Consider the following 16653-nt stretch of genomic DNA (forward strand, 5'->3'; position numbering starts at 1 on the left):
CCATTGGCTAGAGAGGTTCCTTTGAGGAACCTCTGCCGCTTAGTTATTGAGTTGTATTAAACAATAGTTGCTTGTGCGTAATCATGAAGCAATAAACAGCGCAGAGAGCGAGACGGTAAGATTATTGCCCTTCAATTGCTGTCGCCGCACCTTGCCCTGCGATTAGCTAGGCATGTTCGCAAAGCTAGCATCCTGTACAGAGCAGGATGAACAACCTATAATGCGCAGATGAGTAGCCAGTTTGTTTATCAGAATAACGAGGTGGGACGAATGGAAGGCAGCCGTACAGTTGGGGATGGCAGATGAAAACACATGATGATCGAGGTCCAGAAGCTCACTGGAATTGGAAACGCACAGTTGAGGTCAGACCCGATTCAATGAATGGCATCTTGATAACCCGAATCTTGCAGAACGCTTGTCTTCTATGTTGCGCAGGTACAGCGCCTACAAGGAGAAGCTATCGAACGAGACCAAGCAGCAGATCCTGAATCTCAACTCGGCCGACTGGCAGCTGTACGAGCACTTCGCCAAGGTCTTCGACGACAGGGTCAAGGCGTTCGGCGAGGACAGGATGGCCGAGGAAGTGGAAGAGCTGCGGGCCGCGCAGAAGGAGTACTACGAGCGATGCGTCATGGCCGAAGGGTCGATGGAGAAGATATCTCCTTACTACAAGCGCAAGGACGTTGTGGCCTTCAAGGCCAAGGACCATAGCAGACTGTGCCACAGCCTCACGCTCACCGAGCTCGAGTTCCACGAACGGGTTAAGAAGATCCAGGAGGCGAAGATAAGAACGTACATTTCCCACCACAAGAGCGCGCGTTCCACCAAGCGCACCGCTAGGGACGTCGCGCCACCGGCGAGAACCTTCCAGAGGTCTAGAAACGCTGGAAGGTGATTCCTAGAGCGGGAAATTTTATTTATACAGCTAAACACTGCGGTGCGAAGTCATTACAAATGTGACACACGAACACCTTTGTTTTCACTGGTTCCAAAGGACCAATGATAACACGCGGCGGTCGAAGCTGGGAAATACTGGGTCAATGCAACGACAAGTCATGGACAGTGCCCATGTGCCTTCCGAGTGTGTGCCTCGACAGTGTTCTCCAAACCGTGGCCAGTACTAGTTTCCACGACATAGAGAATGATCAAACGTACAGAACTGTTTGGAACGCTCCACCATTCAGGCACAGTGATCGACGTTTTAGGTCGGCACCGCGGAATCAGACTTAAATGGTGGTTCAACGCAACGACCAGTGGTAGCGTGTGGCAGCCGGGCGTTAATTTTTTTTTTTTTACCTCACGCCTGCAAGCTCATCCATCGGCGACGCACATGTCCACGAACAAATCAATGCCTTCTAGTGCGCGCCCACGGATCGCCTTCCACACCACCAGTGCCGTGTGTCCTACATCGCTGTGCGTTCAGAACGTAATCGCCACGTTCGTTATAGCGAGAGCTTCGTACTTAGCGTGCGCCAGGGCCTCGCAGATAGTACTAAGTGCGCACGCATATTGTGATACCGTTGTGATAACAGCCGACGAGGCCTTATCGAAGAAGTCAGAGCAACGCAAGTGTAACAGGACATATCGTGTCATTTTTTAATCTTGCCTTAGCGAATAATTTTCGTGAAAGCGCTTAGTGCTGGCCGGCATTCCTATTTGCAGTGCCTTTTAGCGGTTTGTTCTGCGTATGCGTTTACATGTTCTATCATCCCAGCTGCCTTCACAAGAAAGAACAGTTTGTAGAGCTCACGCCGCGGGCGTATCGTAGATTTCTAGTGCTTCGTTGCAAGTTATACGCGTCCAAATGTATTGCAAAGGGGCGCCGAACGGCTCGGCTGAAATGCTCCTGGCGCATGACCTGATGGGGTTAAACGGCATTATTGAATGGACATTATGCGCTCGCTGAAGGCAGTTTCAAAGAGTTGTCGTAGTTGAACGCTCTGGCTGCAGAAGCCGGATGCTAGGATATATCCTGATGTATTGAAAAACAGTGGACAACCCGTGCTTTGTTCACTGATCGTTACTCAACGGCTTAACAGCATTCGCTAGTGTGGTTAACAGAATCTCGGCGTTCAAGGATGGCTGAGGGAGATAAAGTGATTAGAAACTGACAAAAAGAATTCAGGAGAAAATAAGGATTACAGAGGAGTATATCTGTAAGAACAGAATCACATTTATAAAGGTTAGCGGTTTTTATATCCGTAGCAGGTCGATGACCAGTGCACTGGAATCCACCTTACTGCTTCCTTTCGCCACGGACACGCTCACAGTAGGGACCGGTATGTTGTGGCATGAGTCTTACGCCCACGGATAGGTTACGTGTTCTGTGAACACGCAATTTTCTAGTGGTTGTTTTGAAATCGCTGTCGCGTTTGTATTTCGGCGGCGTCGTTTTTGCAGAGAGCTCAAGTATTATAAAAGACTGAAGATTATCACGCATATCAGAGTCCGAGAGGGGAGATTCAGCGTTCTTTGTTGCGGTAACAAAAAAAAAAGTGGTAAAACCTGCAGTCCTCGAAACAGATTTTATATCTGGAGGTTTACATTTAGCCACTGTGACAGCCATATCGCTGGCAGATATGTTTTCACTGAGTGTAATCTTGGCTTTTATCGCGTCCTGTTGCTTTTATAGGTAGTGTTTACCTGCCTGAGCAGTATATGCATAGTTGCGCGGGCGCCTTGGGTTGAAGGTGATACTTCTTGTGGTACAAAAAAAAAAAGGCGTGAGGCCTTGTAGCTGCTTTTACTCGCATGCGCTTTTATGAGGGAGCTAGTTATTTACACCTGGGTGACGTTCACTAACGCAGTGTTGTCCCCGATGGAGCCTGACAAGTCTTAGTTTTTGTTACTCTAAACAGGAATACGCCTGTATGCAGTAAAGAAGGGAGTAAACAGCCCACTAGTGCACTCTCTTTTATAAGAGTTAAAAGGGAATGCGCTATAGGACAGTTTACTCTTTTTACTTCTTTCTGTTAGTGTAAATCTGGAAAGTGTGACGCCAAAGAGGAGTGCTTATAGCGCACCACCTAAGCCTAGTCAAGTATAGGAAGCTTATGTGAGTCAACTTCAACCCCGCTCAGTGCAATCAACTCAGCGGTATGCATTTTAGCTTCTAGCAACACATAACTTTTTAGTCATGAAAACCGTCAGATGAGCAAAGAAAAACGCGCTGCCATAGTCTCAATCACGTTGCATTCTTGGTGAGCATGTTTTTTTTACATCTTCTGTTGAGTTCGTACGTGTCTCGTGTGTTGGTCTTTAGCATCGAGCATGCGCTTTTACATGTTCAACTCTGCACAGGCAGTTTATGCAATTTTTGGCGTCTATGTACATGGTCTCTAGTTTAGTCATCTCAACTCGAAGATGGCTTGCTGCGTTCTGCACATTCCTGCGTTGCAGTGCTTTGCTCCTGCCTTCGTGGAAGGAGAAAAAAATATACATGTTTTGCGCATGCTGCCATTACTGCGAGCGTCTTTACTTCTTTCTCAAATCCGCCGCTGTGCTTATGTTTTCAGATGACTGCAAGCTAAGTGCCTTCTTTGTTCAGGCCGTATCGCACGAAAACACGGCTTAAATGGTATGTTTCGAACAAATAAAACGTTTTAGAGGCATCCGTACATGCGTGTCTTCATTCACTGTGTGGCGTGGCTATTCAATCATGACAGTACTGAACCATCACTTCTGAGTTTTATTGTTGCCAACACTACGCGAGTCGCCGAGCCATTTCGCGGAGCTGACGAAAGGCCATACTGCGCATGCGCGAGGAGCAGTGACGTCACGCGGCACACAGCTGGCTCGCCGCCGCTACGCGGATGACTCAGAGGTGCCGCCGCCGCGCTCGCCAGTTGCGCAGTTATCCCTCATGTAAAGCCCTCAACCGAGGGCCTTTGAGGTATTTGTAATAAATATTAAATGCGCAGTAGCGGCGCATATCTAGCGTGCCGGGGACGCCGCCGCTGCCGCGCGCTCTCCATCGCCTCTCTCTCTCTCCTCGTTGCTTTCGCAATCCTCCAGGTATAGCCAGAGCTAAACCATTGCCAATTTTTATCAAGCATCCAACCCCTCCCGTTAATGCTACCGACGCTTATCAATGTCAGAGGCACTACCACGCGGTTCTACCTCATGACTGAGCCTTTCTATCTGACAGCAAATAACTATATTGGACAAGCGAAATACAAAGCAATTATGGTTTGGTTTGGTTTACGGGGTTTAACGTCCCAAAGCGACTCAGGCTATGAGAGACGCCGTAGTGGAGGGCTCCGGAAATTTCGACCACCCGGGGTCCTTTAACGTGCACTGACATCGCACATTACACGGGCCTCTAGAATTTCTCCTCCAAAGAAATTCAACTGCCGCGGCCGGGATCGAACCCTCGTCTTTCGGGTCAGCAGCCCAGCACCATAACCACTGAGCCACCGCGGCGGCCAAAGCAATTATGGGGTACTCTTCATTGCTACTGGTCAACCTCTTTTCTGATTACGTAATATTTTTAATTCCGCAGATGTTCCCTTCAGCGTAAGACTGTCATATGCACAGTCTTTGTCAAAAGTATACAGCCCAAGGGGTCTGCTTCTGAGCTCTGCAGCGCTGCTCCTCTTGCATAATCAGAGAACCTAATCTTACGAAGGCGGGAGAAACTCAGGTCCTCGAGCCTTCTATGCTTAGGACTATCAGGTGTACTGAAGAGCCTCACTACACTGCTTCTAAGTAAACCCCTTGGGCTGTACATTTTAAAAGCGATGCTATTAAGCCGGATGTTGTTCCGTTAGTCGTGCGCAGCGGTGGCTGTGTTCGCAGTAATGAGGTCACATATGGACGCCTGACGCCCCCTGTCGGAGCGGACGACAACCGTTTTTTCTTTGTCTTATTGTTTTGCTGCAAATAATACCATGCAGCACGCCGTACTTTACCTAAAAGTTGTGCATTCGTCTAATGCGCTTTTCAACGGTGCTATTTGCACGCAACAAAAAAAAAGATGAAAATCTCCGCAAACACTCATGGCGGTATGCTAACAAAATGTGAAATCTCGAAATGTAGAGAGTACGAAAAATATTTTGTAAACCAGCTTAAATATTATCGTCTGCCTTATGAACAATTTCGACTGCATAGAATGTCCGCTGCCCTATATGAACTGCGTATTTCTTGTAGGTGCCAACTTTTTCTCGAAGCATTTTTAATTACTTTAAGAATACAAACATACATACACACAACATAAATTCCAGTACACAAAATTGCGTAATACAAAAATCCACTAATCGACATACCTGACAGGTATGTGTATATCTCGAAGGGGAAATCTGCCAACAAGCCCTACAGTGTTTGCGATCACAGCGGCTAGCAACTCGGCAAATAATAAAGTTTGCACTTAGAGAAGCTACGGCCCGCCGCGGTGGCTCAGTGGTTACGGCGCTCGACTGCTGACCCGAAAGACGCGGGTTCGATCCTGGACGCGATGCTCGAATTTCGATGGAGGTGAAATTCTAGAGGCCCGTGTGCTGTGCTATGTCAGTGCACGTTAAAGAACACTAAGTGGTCGAAATTTCCGGAGCCCTTCACTACGGCGTCCCTCATAGCCTGAGTCGCTTTGGGACGTTAAACCCCAATGAACCAAACCAATCATTAGCTACGAAAAAAAGAATATTCGCTATTTCCGACTTGTGTCCCTCTGGGTTTATAGTAGATTGGTGCGGAACACACATACATGGAATGTGCCCAGAAGTGCAGAATAACGTCGACTAGACTGTATGGGACGAACAGTACCAGACAACCAGCTGGCCGATGTCGTTGGAGATCGACAATGCTCAGGTTAAAAGACAAGCCCAAGGAACGTCTTCTGTACAGATGCGGCCATGATTCATGCACTTTAGTGTAGGTTTAGAGCTTGGCTCCATGTCATGAGTGGTGTGAACGCACGTGGAGAACCGCAGGTGGTGGAAACTAATCTCGAGCCCTCCATTACGATGCCTTTTTCTTCTTCCATTCCTTTCTTCATCCCTTCCCCTACGGCGTCGTTGAGGAATCTACAGAGGGTGAGTAGTTCTGTGCCTTCCCCTTACCGATAATCATTTATTTATCTTCCTATTTATTTTCATTCAGACATGCGTATACCAGACAACGAGACCAGTTGCGATCATTTCTGATCACTCCAGCCTGACTGATTGTTCCAGCATGCCACCCCTGCCGTCAGTTTCAAGTCTGGGTGCTTGCTAGCCATCGCTGTCATGTGCCCAGGGCGTCCAGGGTTTGCTGTAGTGCAGAAGAAGCGAACGCAGATGTTGACAGTCGGTTACAGGCCTTCCGCCGTGGTCCGCGATGAGTTTGCAGCTTCCTTCGAAATAGAGTCAGGCTCCTGCTGTCGTAGTTCGTCCCCATTGTCGGCATGTGCCAGTTTGAGGCTCGCTGAAAGCTCCTCAACCAGCGATTTCGAGGTCTCCACTGTATTTTCGAGCGCTATGGAGACGCGGCGGTTATGCAGTGCTGTTTGGGATTCAAGATCTTCCATTCCGTGGCATATTTCGAACATTAAGGATTCTCCTGTCACAGCGGCTGTCAGGTTCCTGGACGGAATCTCATCCATAAATACCCATCGATCGCGGCTGTCGCAATCAGGTACACGTTTGAATTTGCCGCTTTGGCATGTGGCGGGCTTGATTGTCAGACTAATCACAGGTAGCGCCACCGATCTTGTCATAATGGCAGCCGCGGGCGAATGTTAGGTCTGATTTACTCAATACAGTGACCAGCATCCAGAACACAGTGTCATATGTGGTACTTCAGCAACTCTGTAGCTCTCACCTGTGCTCTTACCATGTGTCCAAATGTACGTAGACAGTGATTTCATACCCACGGGCACAAACAAGCCGTACACGAGGAGCAATGTGCTTCACAGTAGCGGTCATAGTAGCGGGTGTGCGACATAGTGCTGCCATCTACACCTCACTTTGAAAAGCTGCCGCGATTCTCGATGAAGGCGCGCAGCGTTGGATAAAGAAGCGCGCAAACGTGGTGTACTGAGAGGCTGTACCTATGTAGCCGAGGAAATGAGCGTGGTATAGCCAGATTAATGAGCGCTCGAATGGACTCGATTTGAGTTTGACTGAAAACAAACAGCTTTTTTTCAGTACATTGATGCGCTTTCACCGTTACGATGTCGAAGAACCTGCAGCGTGTGACATATGGTATCACACCTCCGTCCAGTGCTATTGGGTAACGGCAAATGGATTTTCGTGTGAATGCAACCGCAGCACACTTTGCTGTTGCTACACGCAATCCCTAACGACGCAGGTACAGTCTTTGTCAAAAGTTAACAGCCCAAGGAGCCTGCTTCTGAGCCCTGTAGCGCGGCTCCTCTTGAGCACTCAGGGACCCTAACCTCGCGGACGCGGAAAGAAATTAGCTCCTCAACCCTTTCAAGCTTAGGACTGTCAGATGTGCTTACGAGCCCCGATGCACTACCGGGAAGCAAACCCGTTGGGCGTGATATTTATGACAAAGACTGCACCTTGATGTAGACACCGCTTGTTGCGGTCTTGCACGGATGTAGCAAGGCTGCAAGACGCGTGTGGCAAGACGCTTGTGGCATCAGAAACTCAGATGCAAATGTCAGAATTTGGATTGACGTGGACGCTATCTGGAAGCTCGTTCGCAAGGCCAATCAAAGCAAAGTTTATTAAGCCCGGGCTCAGTAATCTCCCTGTGGAACACCGCGGCAGACATTGTGACGATCAGTGTCGCCATCAGCCATCGGCATGTAAACCAGAGTGATATTACAAGTAATTAGTTACTTGTAATGAATTAGACGTTCTTAGAATTTTGTAGTGACAACGGACTGGCTACGGAGAAGTATTGCGCGTGATCATGTCGGGACACAACTGGGTCATCGCCCTCTTGTACGGCCGCTCTCGTTCCGAGAAATATCACGTGACCTCTCTATAGGGGCACCAGAAGGCGCTGTAACTTTCCGCCCACAGTGACTCGGTCTTTTTCTGTTCGAGCTTCGACACAAACGTTCTTGAAAACCGGTCTCTCTAAGCGACTAGAACAAAATAAATCAATCGCTGAGAAAAAGGCATCGCAAAAAAAAGAAATATCAAATAAAATTTGCACTATTTTATTGATGTCCCAGCTTGTTAGATGTGGCCAAGAGGGTCGACCATCGTTAATGTCGCTCACACAGGGGTCTCCTATACAGCGAGCGACAGCTTCGATCCTTAATGGCTTCTTAGCATTGCGAGAACTTCGGAAAGTTCAGTGGTTCTAGCAGTTACCGTTTGTGGCATGCAGCTGGCCATTGTTGTGGCGCACAGGAAAGCTCGAACCCGGGCTCCATTTGGTATCGTGTAGAGTCGTCGGGCTGAGGAAAGTTTGAAGCTTCGGAGTTTGGGAAACAAAAAAAGCGGGTTTAATGGCAAGGAACTATTTACATAACGAAATGCAAAGGTGCAAAGAGTCAAAAATTCAAAAGTTCATAACGTCGAGCGACTGGATGAGCCTTTTCGACAAGGCCCACAGCATTCGTTCTCACTTAGGGCGCTGGTTAAATACCCTAAGGCTCCACCCCTTCACCAGGTGGCAATTCAACACGACGCACAGATCGTCACAACACAACACAGCAAACGGAGACACCTGTTGCAGAGTCCACACGTGGGAATTTGGCGAGGAGGAAACGAAAGTCTGCGGCTCTTTCGCACTGCGGTGCAACATTACTGCGAGCAGCACGTGTCTATCGAACACAGGTGTGGCATGATGGCGCCGCGGCCGCAGCTGCGCTGGCTTCCTCCGATTCGTTCCGGCTCCTCTCAGACGTGGTTAATCCCTTCTTCCCCGGTCGTCCGTCCATCGACGGTCGCTTCTTGCGGGTACCGAAGGGATGGTCGTTCGAACCGAGCTGAGCGTTGGAAGAACTCCACAAGCGACTTTCCAGCCAGTCATCCCTTTTTTTTTTGGTGGGGTCATCGTGGGGTGAAACGACCGCAAGCTGAACCATGACACCATCCAGAAAGCTTTCAGGAGAGTGCCGCAAATCGAGTACCTGTTTTTGTTTTGCTTCACACACTTCCTTCCCGATAACGTTTTCGGAGTGCATTGCATAGCATTGGTGACCTTTTAGCGGAGATCGCCTTGCCGAGTCTTCATTGAAGCTTTCTTTTCACGGGACCAGGAACAAGGCTAGGAAAAACAAGTGCATTTCCCGGGGTTGCTGCAACAGGACAAGACTGCACAGCAAAGGTGCTCACTTCTTCTCAAGATGTTAGCATAGCAAACTCACGAAGTCAGATGCTATTTGCAGACTAAATACGCAGCACTACTCCCTCCGCTGTCCGAAAAACCAGTATGATAAGGAGACAGTGGAAGGTTGGCGTCGCACTAGCGTAGTCGAGAGCTTGCGTTGGAGTAGAGTGGAGAAACGTTGAAGACCGACACTAAAAGACTAACCCAAGGTAAAAGCTGCAGAAGCTTCTGTGGTGTGCAGAATATCGTTCCTTTTTCGTACTGCCTCTCCTCATTTCTGACAAGAGTTCACCTCACACCCAGTTCCGGGTGCCGTTGGCGATCGTCGAAGTTCTGTGATTCGGTCTTCTGCGTGTTCAGAAGAGCGGCGTTAAGTCGAATACAGAAGAGAACTGTTCCGCAAAGAAGAGGTGACGTACACTCCCCTTGTGTAGAGAAATGTAATATATTTCCGATATTTCTAAAATATCGGCGCCTCGCCTTCAATACACCAAGATACCCCTGTCTATCCCCGAGTGCGCTCTTGCATTCGTCTACTCATCGGTGCTCATCACGCAAGCTATAACTCGAAGAGAAAGAGATCAGTGGACAGAACACATCAGTGCGCTTGTTTCAGGTAAAAAAAAAAAAAAGCCAAATACCGTGTGAGTGTTGCTGCTACCCAAGTACCAAGTTCTGCAGAGCGAAGAACGCCAGATGGTCCAAATTTATCCGTACCCTTCTACTGTAGTCTTCTTCGCAACCTGTGTCAGCCTCTGGGGCGTGAAGCCTTGCATAGTGAACAACACGAAGGGCCCCTCGCTGTTCAGCAGCTGAATTTCGCCCTCCCGGTACATGGTTCAGTACGCAGCTTTCTGCAGTCTATTTGCAGTCTAGAAAAAAAAAAATAGACCACCACCTGCTTTATTTCTGCCCTCGCTGTAACGGTGCTTATCTCTTATCGATACTTCGAGCTTTCGTTTCACCAGACAGGGAACGGACAACAAGGAAGCTAAGTGTATTTATCAGATTGCAGCGATAAGGCAGAGGTTGCACAACAACGCTTCGCTATTGTTGGCGGGCGACTCGACCCCATTATTCGCGGAAAAATGCTACGCTCCCTTCGCTGTTCTAATTTAGCCTGAAGAGTACGCATATTCTTGACCTAACGCCATACCAGGAACTCATCGTTTCTATTTTAGTGGTTTCTGGGCTTATGAGACGTTCCTGTAGGCAGCAGTATTGAAAGAGGAACGTCGAAGACAAGAATGGAATCTATTGTATGAACAGGTAATAGACGCACATCTGATAAAAAGGAGCTGCTGATCACAAGTCCCCCTTAAGCTTGGTGAAAGTCAGAACAATGAGACCTCATAATATGTATGCTGAGAGGCGAAGAACTTAAACTGTTATCGCAAATTGTGAAAAGTGTGCTCTTAAAAGGGAAACTGTGTTCCCGATTCAAACCCAAGTCGTATCTTTCTAGCCGTCCGTGTTCATTCTTTGTGAGCTACGGTGAGGTGAAGCATGTGAAACTAAGCAGCGCATCAGTTTGTCTTTACCGTATTCTCCGTCACTGACATCTTCCGCAATACAGTAGTGATGCGGGAGAGGCTGTTTTTCTTAATTTTCACAACTCGACTCGCAATATTGCAGTGACATCTGACTCAGTGACATCTGACTCTGACATCCGACTCAGTCCTCAAAGCTGAAACACTGAGGTCGCGCTAAATGAAGGTTGCTGAACTTTCGCGTCTGAGCTGGACAGCATCTCCTCCCAATCGTCGGTTACTTTATTCCTTCTATTTCTGAGTTGTTTGGCAGGCCGATACCATACCATCACTTATAAAACATGCCGTTTAGGGGAGTGTGGTTTCCACACTGTTCGAATGCCGGAGTAAATGAAGGCCAACCTCAAATTGTCTGCAGCGCCCGTTAAAAGAAATGGTGGACTATTTCATACAATTTTTCGGCAATAAATCTATTTTGCAGTAGATAAATTTGTTTATAATTACATTATAATTATATAATATACAATTAATTTATAGGCATATAATAATTATATAATTAATTAATACTTTAGAAGCAATAGATAAATTTACTGCTTAAAAATTTTATTGAAAAATGAAATATTTCTTCCCACCCCTTCATTCAAACTCTCGTTGTCAGCGCATATAAGATTTTCATTGATGACCGTTTGTAGGGTATCGGTTTAGCCTATTCTCGAGGATCCTTTTGCAAAAAAAAAAAAAAAAAAGCAGCCCGTACGCCACCGCAGTCAGCTAGCGAAAATGGTTGTTGACGGGAACACTTGTATTAAGTTTGTTTACCCTTCCTAGCCTATAAAAACGCCCCTGTGGATGGAGTCTTGAGAAAGGCGACCACACACGCACAAAAAGGAAGATGACGACAGAAGAACTTAAGCTTAGTGAGTAAAGCACTCTTTCTTTCATGGTCGTTTTCGATCGCACATGTAAAAGTGAGCAAAATTATAAGTAAAATTGGCCTCTCTGCCATTAGAACGCTGCAGCCTATTAATACAGGACAACTTGAATTTGTCTCAGGTGTTCCTGTTTAGAAGCCAGCGCAGTTCTGTTTACAGAAGGATACGACAAACTAATGATTACCACCGCGTGATCCCCACAGTAACTTCAGTGATTAGCACACGTAAGTACAATAAAAAGTGATTAAGTTTCTCGTCCTTTGCCTCTAATGAACGCGGCCTCGACGAGAGCCAGTGAGTTCAGTCAGCATGTCCAGCTGTCTTGTTTCGCGTAAAAACAACAGCACTTGAAAAAGCTCCTCACCTGAAACGAAGACGTGGTTACCTGCCGCTATTGTATGAACACGATTTTAACCCTGAAGTGCGCAATGCATCCCCATTCGAGGACGACGGTGTGTGTCATAGACACGGTTGTCTGTCCGGGCACAAAAAGAAAACAAAACAGACGAAGACATTGTATACTATAAACAGAAAGGCGTATAAAGAGAGTAAGCTGTCTTCTAACGCACTCCCTGATACAAAAACGAGTGAGCTAAAGGACAGCTTAGGCATTTTTTTTTTACTCCCATACAGGCATGTTCGTGTTTAGAGTGTACAATGGCCAAGTTCCACTTCGCAAAAAAAAAAAAAAACGTCGAGAATGTCGTCTTCCTCAAATATCAAAAAGCTTCTAAGTAGACAATGGCAGCAACAATAAAAATAAATAAACAGTATATTTATGCATCACATTTAAATACGAGAGCAGAAACGGGCACTTGACCATGTACGTGTCAACTGCACGACACTGATGACACTGGGGTGCAAGTTCACTTAGGTGCGCCGAAATGTCTTCTGCAGGTTCCTTTGACTCAGGCGGAAGATTTTCACCTTCTGGCTCATGCCCGTACCTGCGGGCCTTGGCGACCCAGAATCGCACCGACTTTCGCAGACTGGCCCTTTGACCGCGGGTCCTCGACCAAACCCGCCGTCGTGGACTTCTCACCGTGGCTAGCCATGGCACTTCGGGTCACCGCGCACACGCATGACACGGGCACCACCAATGTCCGGTTCCTCAGCGTCCCGTCTCCTTGGCGATAGGCGACCTGCAGCCTCTCCCTGACCTCCTGGCAGCGGAAGTCGCCCAGTGTGTTGCACAGGACACCCGGGCACCGGCACCTCACGAACGCCACGTCACGTGGAATCCTTCGTGGGTCGTGGTCGATGAGTCTTGAGAACGTACACGCCGCTCGGTCGCCGATGCGCGGTGACGTGGCATCTGGCAGACACTCTCCGTGAGGAAACTTGGATGATCGGTCCAGGGTTGCGGACATGACGCCGGTTATCCACAGCTGACTGCAGCTTAAGATGAAGGCTGTCGATGTTAGGGAGCCCATATCGGAAGTTAGCTGTATTCCTAGCTTTACAAGTCACGACACCAGCGGAGGTCCTTGTACAGACTTAACTCCAATGATTGCAGTCTTGGAGATGACGGCCCTAGTGAATTTGAAACTGAACTACTGAACTCAACCGATATCCGTCTCAGGTTGGGAACATGAGTTCCTCTATGTCTCCCACCTAACGGCTGCCTCCTTTTCTAGGGTCCCCACCTTCGGTGACAGAGCTGCAACCGCATTCGAAAAGCACGCATCGCACGCTGCACAGCTGACAGATCTCGCGCTTAGTGATCTCGCGCCGATGTTTTATGCCCGCATGCGAGAGGACTGACGAGAACTGGGTGTCACAGCCATCGTTATCTCGCATAGCCTTATCGCCGGAAGAGTGAGACAAGGCAGTGGCATTCGCAAAGTGTTAGCAAGGGGTGTGCTATCAGGACCGACTGTGAGGTAAAAAAAACAAATGCTGTAACGAATCAGGGCAGAGCACCTCTATTCACGAAGTTCCTGGTCAGCGCAACAAACATGTTCCGTGTTAGCTCTGAGCTGTGCAATGAGATGTATGGTATGAATTCGTTGCACAATGCAACGCAACGCAGCTCGCTTGCTTCAGAAGCGATACCTGTATCATTGTCGTTATCGTTATCGCTAGCACAATCATGCCAAACAAGGGTGAGGAGTCTGGTTGTACTTTTTGCAGTGCAGTTTGCTTGGGGGAAAATCCTCCAGAGTTGAGTAGATTTTAAAGGAGTATAGACACCAAATTTTTCTTGAGTGTTTTCTTCTTTAAAATGATGCACTAGACGTGATGCCTGGGTATCACCCCATGATATTCGCCTACGACCGTTAAATAATTTTTAACAGGATTTCTTCTTGATGCTGTTTCGTTTTGGTCAGACCAACGATGGCTGTGACGTTAAGTTGGCGTTTAAGGCACGTGAGGCATGGAAAAATGGCAATATGACTGCTGATATGTCGTTTACTGTCATTCCAGCTCTTGAAGAAGGCTGGCTTAAGTGTCGTACTGAATTAAAACAACGTATCTGCAATTATATATATTTTATTCTTGGTTCACGTGACCTGAACACCAACTACCCGTCACAACCATCGTTCACTCGATGAAACCGAAACCGAGAAAAGCCTAAAGAATAAATTCAATTTAAACTATTTATTTGTCGTAGGCGAATTCCACGTGGTGAACCGTGTATTTTAATGGCTAACACATCATTTGAAAGAAGAAAACATACAAGAAAAGTAAGTGTCTGTGGTCCTTTAATTATTTGACTATTTGCTGATTAGCTCTTTACCGGAAGGATTTATTTGTTGACTGCAAAGTTCTTACCAAAGCTGCAAAGCTTTCGTTTGTAGCCGTGTGGGTGGGTGCTAATGAATAATTATCCTCTTACTGCCTCTTAATTACTGGCGCCACAAGGAGCTTGAATGTATGCTTAAAGAACAAATATCAGCTCCGGTTCACGCGGAAGCTGCCGATGGCTCTAAAATACAGTATACTCTAAACAGAGAGGAGTAAAAAGGGAGTGAGCTGTCATCTTAATCCCGGTTACAGCAGTACTCCCTTATTACTCCCATATGGGGTTATTTGTGTATAGAGTGATAGCAGACGTGGGCATCCTCATGAGGGTGAGCCCTCATAAGGGCATCATCACTCTATACAGAGAGGAGTAAAAAGGGAGTGAGCTGTCATCTTAATCCCGGTTACAGCAGTACTCCCTTATTACTCCCATATGGGGTTATTTGTGTATAGAGTGATAGCAGACGTGGGCATCCTCATGAGGGTGAGCCCTCATAAGGGCATCATCACTCTATACAGAGAGGAGTAAAAAGGGAGTGAGCTGTCATCTTAATCCCGGTTACAGCAGTACTCCCTTATTACTCCCATATGGGGTTATTTGTGTATAGAGTGATAGCAGACGTGGGCATCCTCATGAGGGTGAGCCCTCATAAGGGCATCATCACTCTATACAGAGAGGAGTAAAAAGGGAGTGAGCTGTCATCTTAATCCCGGTTACAGCAGTACTCCCTTATTACTCCCATATGGGGTTATTTGTGTATAGAGTGATAGCAGACGTGGGCATCCTCATGAGGGTGAGCCCTCATAAGGGCATCATCACTCTATACAGAGAGGAGTAAAAAGGGAGTGAGCTGTCATCTTAATCCCGGTTACAGCAGTACTCCCTTATTACTCCCATATGGGGTTATTTGTGTATAGAGTGATAGCAGACGTGGGCATCCTCATGAGGGTGAGCCCTCATAAGGGCATCATCACTCTATACAGAGAGGAGTAAAAAGGGAGTGAGCTGTCATCTTAATCCCGGTTACAGCAGTACTCCCTTATTACTCCCATATGGGGTTATTTGTGTATAGAGTGATAGCAGACGTGGGCATCCTCATGAGGGTGAGCCCTCATAAGGGCATCATCACTCTATACAGAGAGGAGTAAAAAGGGAGTGAGCTGTCATCTTAATCCCGGTTACAGCAGTACTCCCTTATTACTCCCATATGGGGTTATTTGTGTATAGAGTGATAGCAGACGTGGGCATCCTCATGAGGGCGAGCCCTCATAAGGACGTCCTCACCCTCACCTCATGAGGATTTCACTCGATGAGGCGTGGGAGGATTGGCGCATGAAAATTCCGGAAGAGGAGGGTGAGGAAGGGAAGACATGATGAATTGGGGCCGAGGGAGGGCAAGCGGCATGGTCTGAGGGCGAGGGTGGGGGCCCGAACCGCGTACTCCCAGCTAACGTTTCTTGTTTGTGCTGCCAGGCATGGATTCTAGCTAGTTCTTAGGGCGAAGGCTCCCGGGGAAGACGTTGTTTCTGCGGACAGACGATACACGAGGCGAACACGAAAGCGAGAAGCCGCACACCTTCTCCGTCGCCACGCCTGTTTCAAATAAAGCAAACAATGGAAGCGTGCACAAAGAGCCAGAGCTAGGCTTCGAAGAGAAAAGAAAAACGCAACAAACGGCGAAGGAGCGGGTACGAAAGCCATAAAACAGTCGGCACACTTTATGGGCGAAGGCTTATTCTATATACGACCTTTTTAATGACCACGGACCCAGCAGCGAGCCGCGGGGCTTTGACACGTTCTTCTCTTCAAAATGGCCACCGACTTGCGACTTGGAGTGGGCGTCCATGCCTACAGTGTATCCATGCCTATTACCTTGCACCGTGTTGCTGTGCAGCAGTTCTCGCGGTAACGTGGGGGCTTCAGGAGTCAGCTTTCCTGTGTGGCGAAAAGTCTTGTGCTATGCCGGCGTGACTTACGTTGGGGGAACAGTTGTTGTCAAGACAGACCAGATATGTGCGCTCACCATCCGTGAGCACACCTTCCGGGCGCCGGACGGTACGCTGCCAACGCTGCATTTAATCCGCTTAATCTTTGACTCAAGAGCCCTAGTGAACCAGAGCGTGTTTTTTTTAGGCAGGTCAGGGCCCAATGTATACCTGCGCCCCCGCGTAGGCTCAGAAAATGCTAGTACAGCAACTAAATGTATCATCCTGAAGTTCGTCGTGTCTCTGCCCAGTGAAACGCCTGTCGTAGA

General features: G+C 47.8%; 2 protein-coding genes across 6 annotated transcripts in view; one reads left to right on the forward strand and one right to left on the reverse strand.

The window, feature by feature from the left end:
- LOC149335378 (galactose-3-O-sulfotransferase 2-like) overlaps positions 1-3617 on the forward strand; it is an 87073-nt gene extending 83456 nt beyond the window's left edge. For all 5 annotated transcript variants that reach the window (XM_089552071.1, XM_089552072.1, XM_089552075.1 and 2 more), the window contains one exon: positions 436-3617. In XM_089552071.1, coding sequence (XP_089408197.1) covers positions 436-895 — 460 coding nt within the window. In that variant the 3' untranslated portion in view covers positions 896-3617. The remainder of the gene's footprint in view (positions 1-435) is intronic.
- Positions 3618-11230: 7613 nt separating this feature from the next.
- LOC149335379 (interleukin cytokine-related protein 17.1-like) lies at positions 11231-13462 on the reverse strand. The gene has a single exon (XM_089552076.1). The coding sequence runs from the start codon at positions 13084-13086 to the stop codon at positions 12589-12591; it is 498 nt and encodes a 165-aa protein (XP_089408202.1). The 5' UTR covers positions 13087-13462; the 3' UTR covers positions 11231-12588.
- Between the last annotated feature and the right edge of the window lie 3191 nt (positions 13463-16653).

This window comes from Amblyomma mixtum, chromosome 7 (assembly GCF_055824585.1).
Source record: "Amblyomma mixtum isolate Tamu chromosome 7, ASM5582458v1, whole genome shotgun sequence".
Classification (NCBI taxonomy): domain Eukaryota; kingdom Metazoa; phylum Arthropoda; class Arachnida; order Ixodida; family Ixodidae; genus Amblyomma; species Amblyomma mixtum.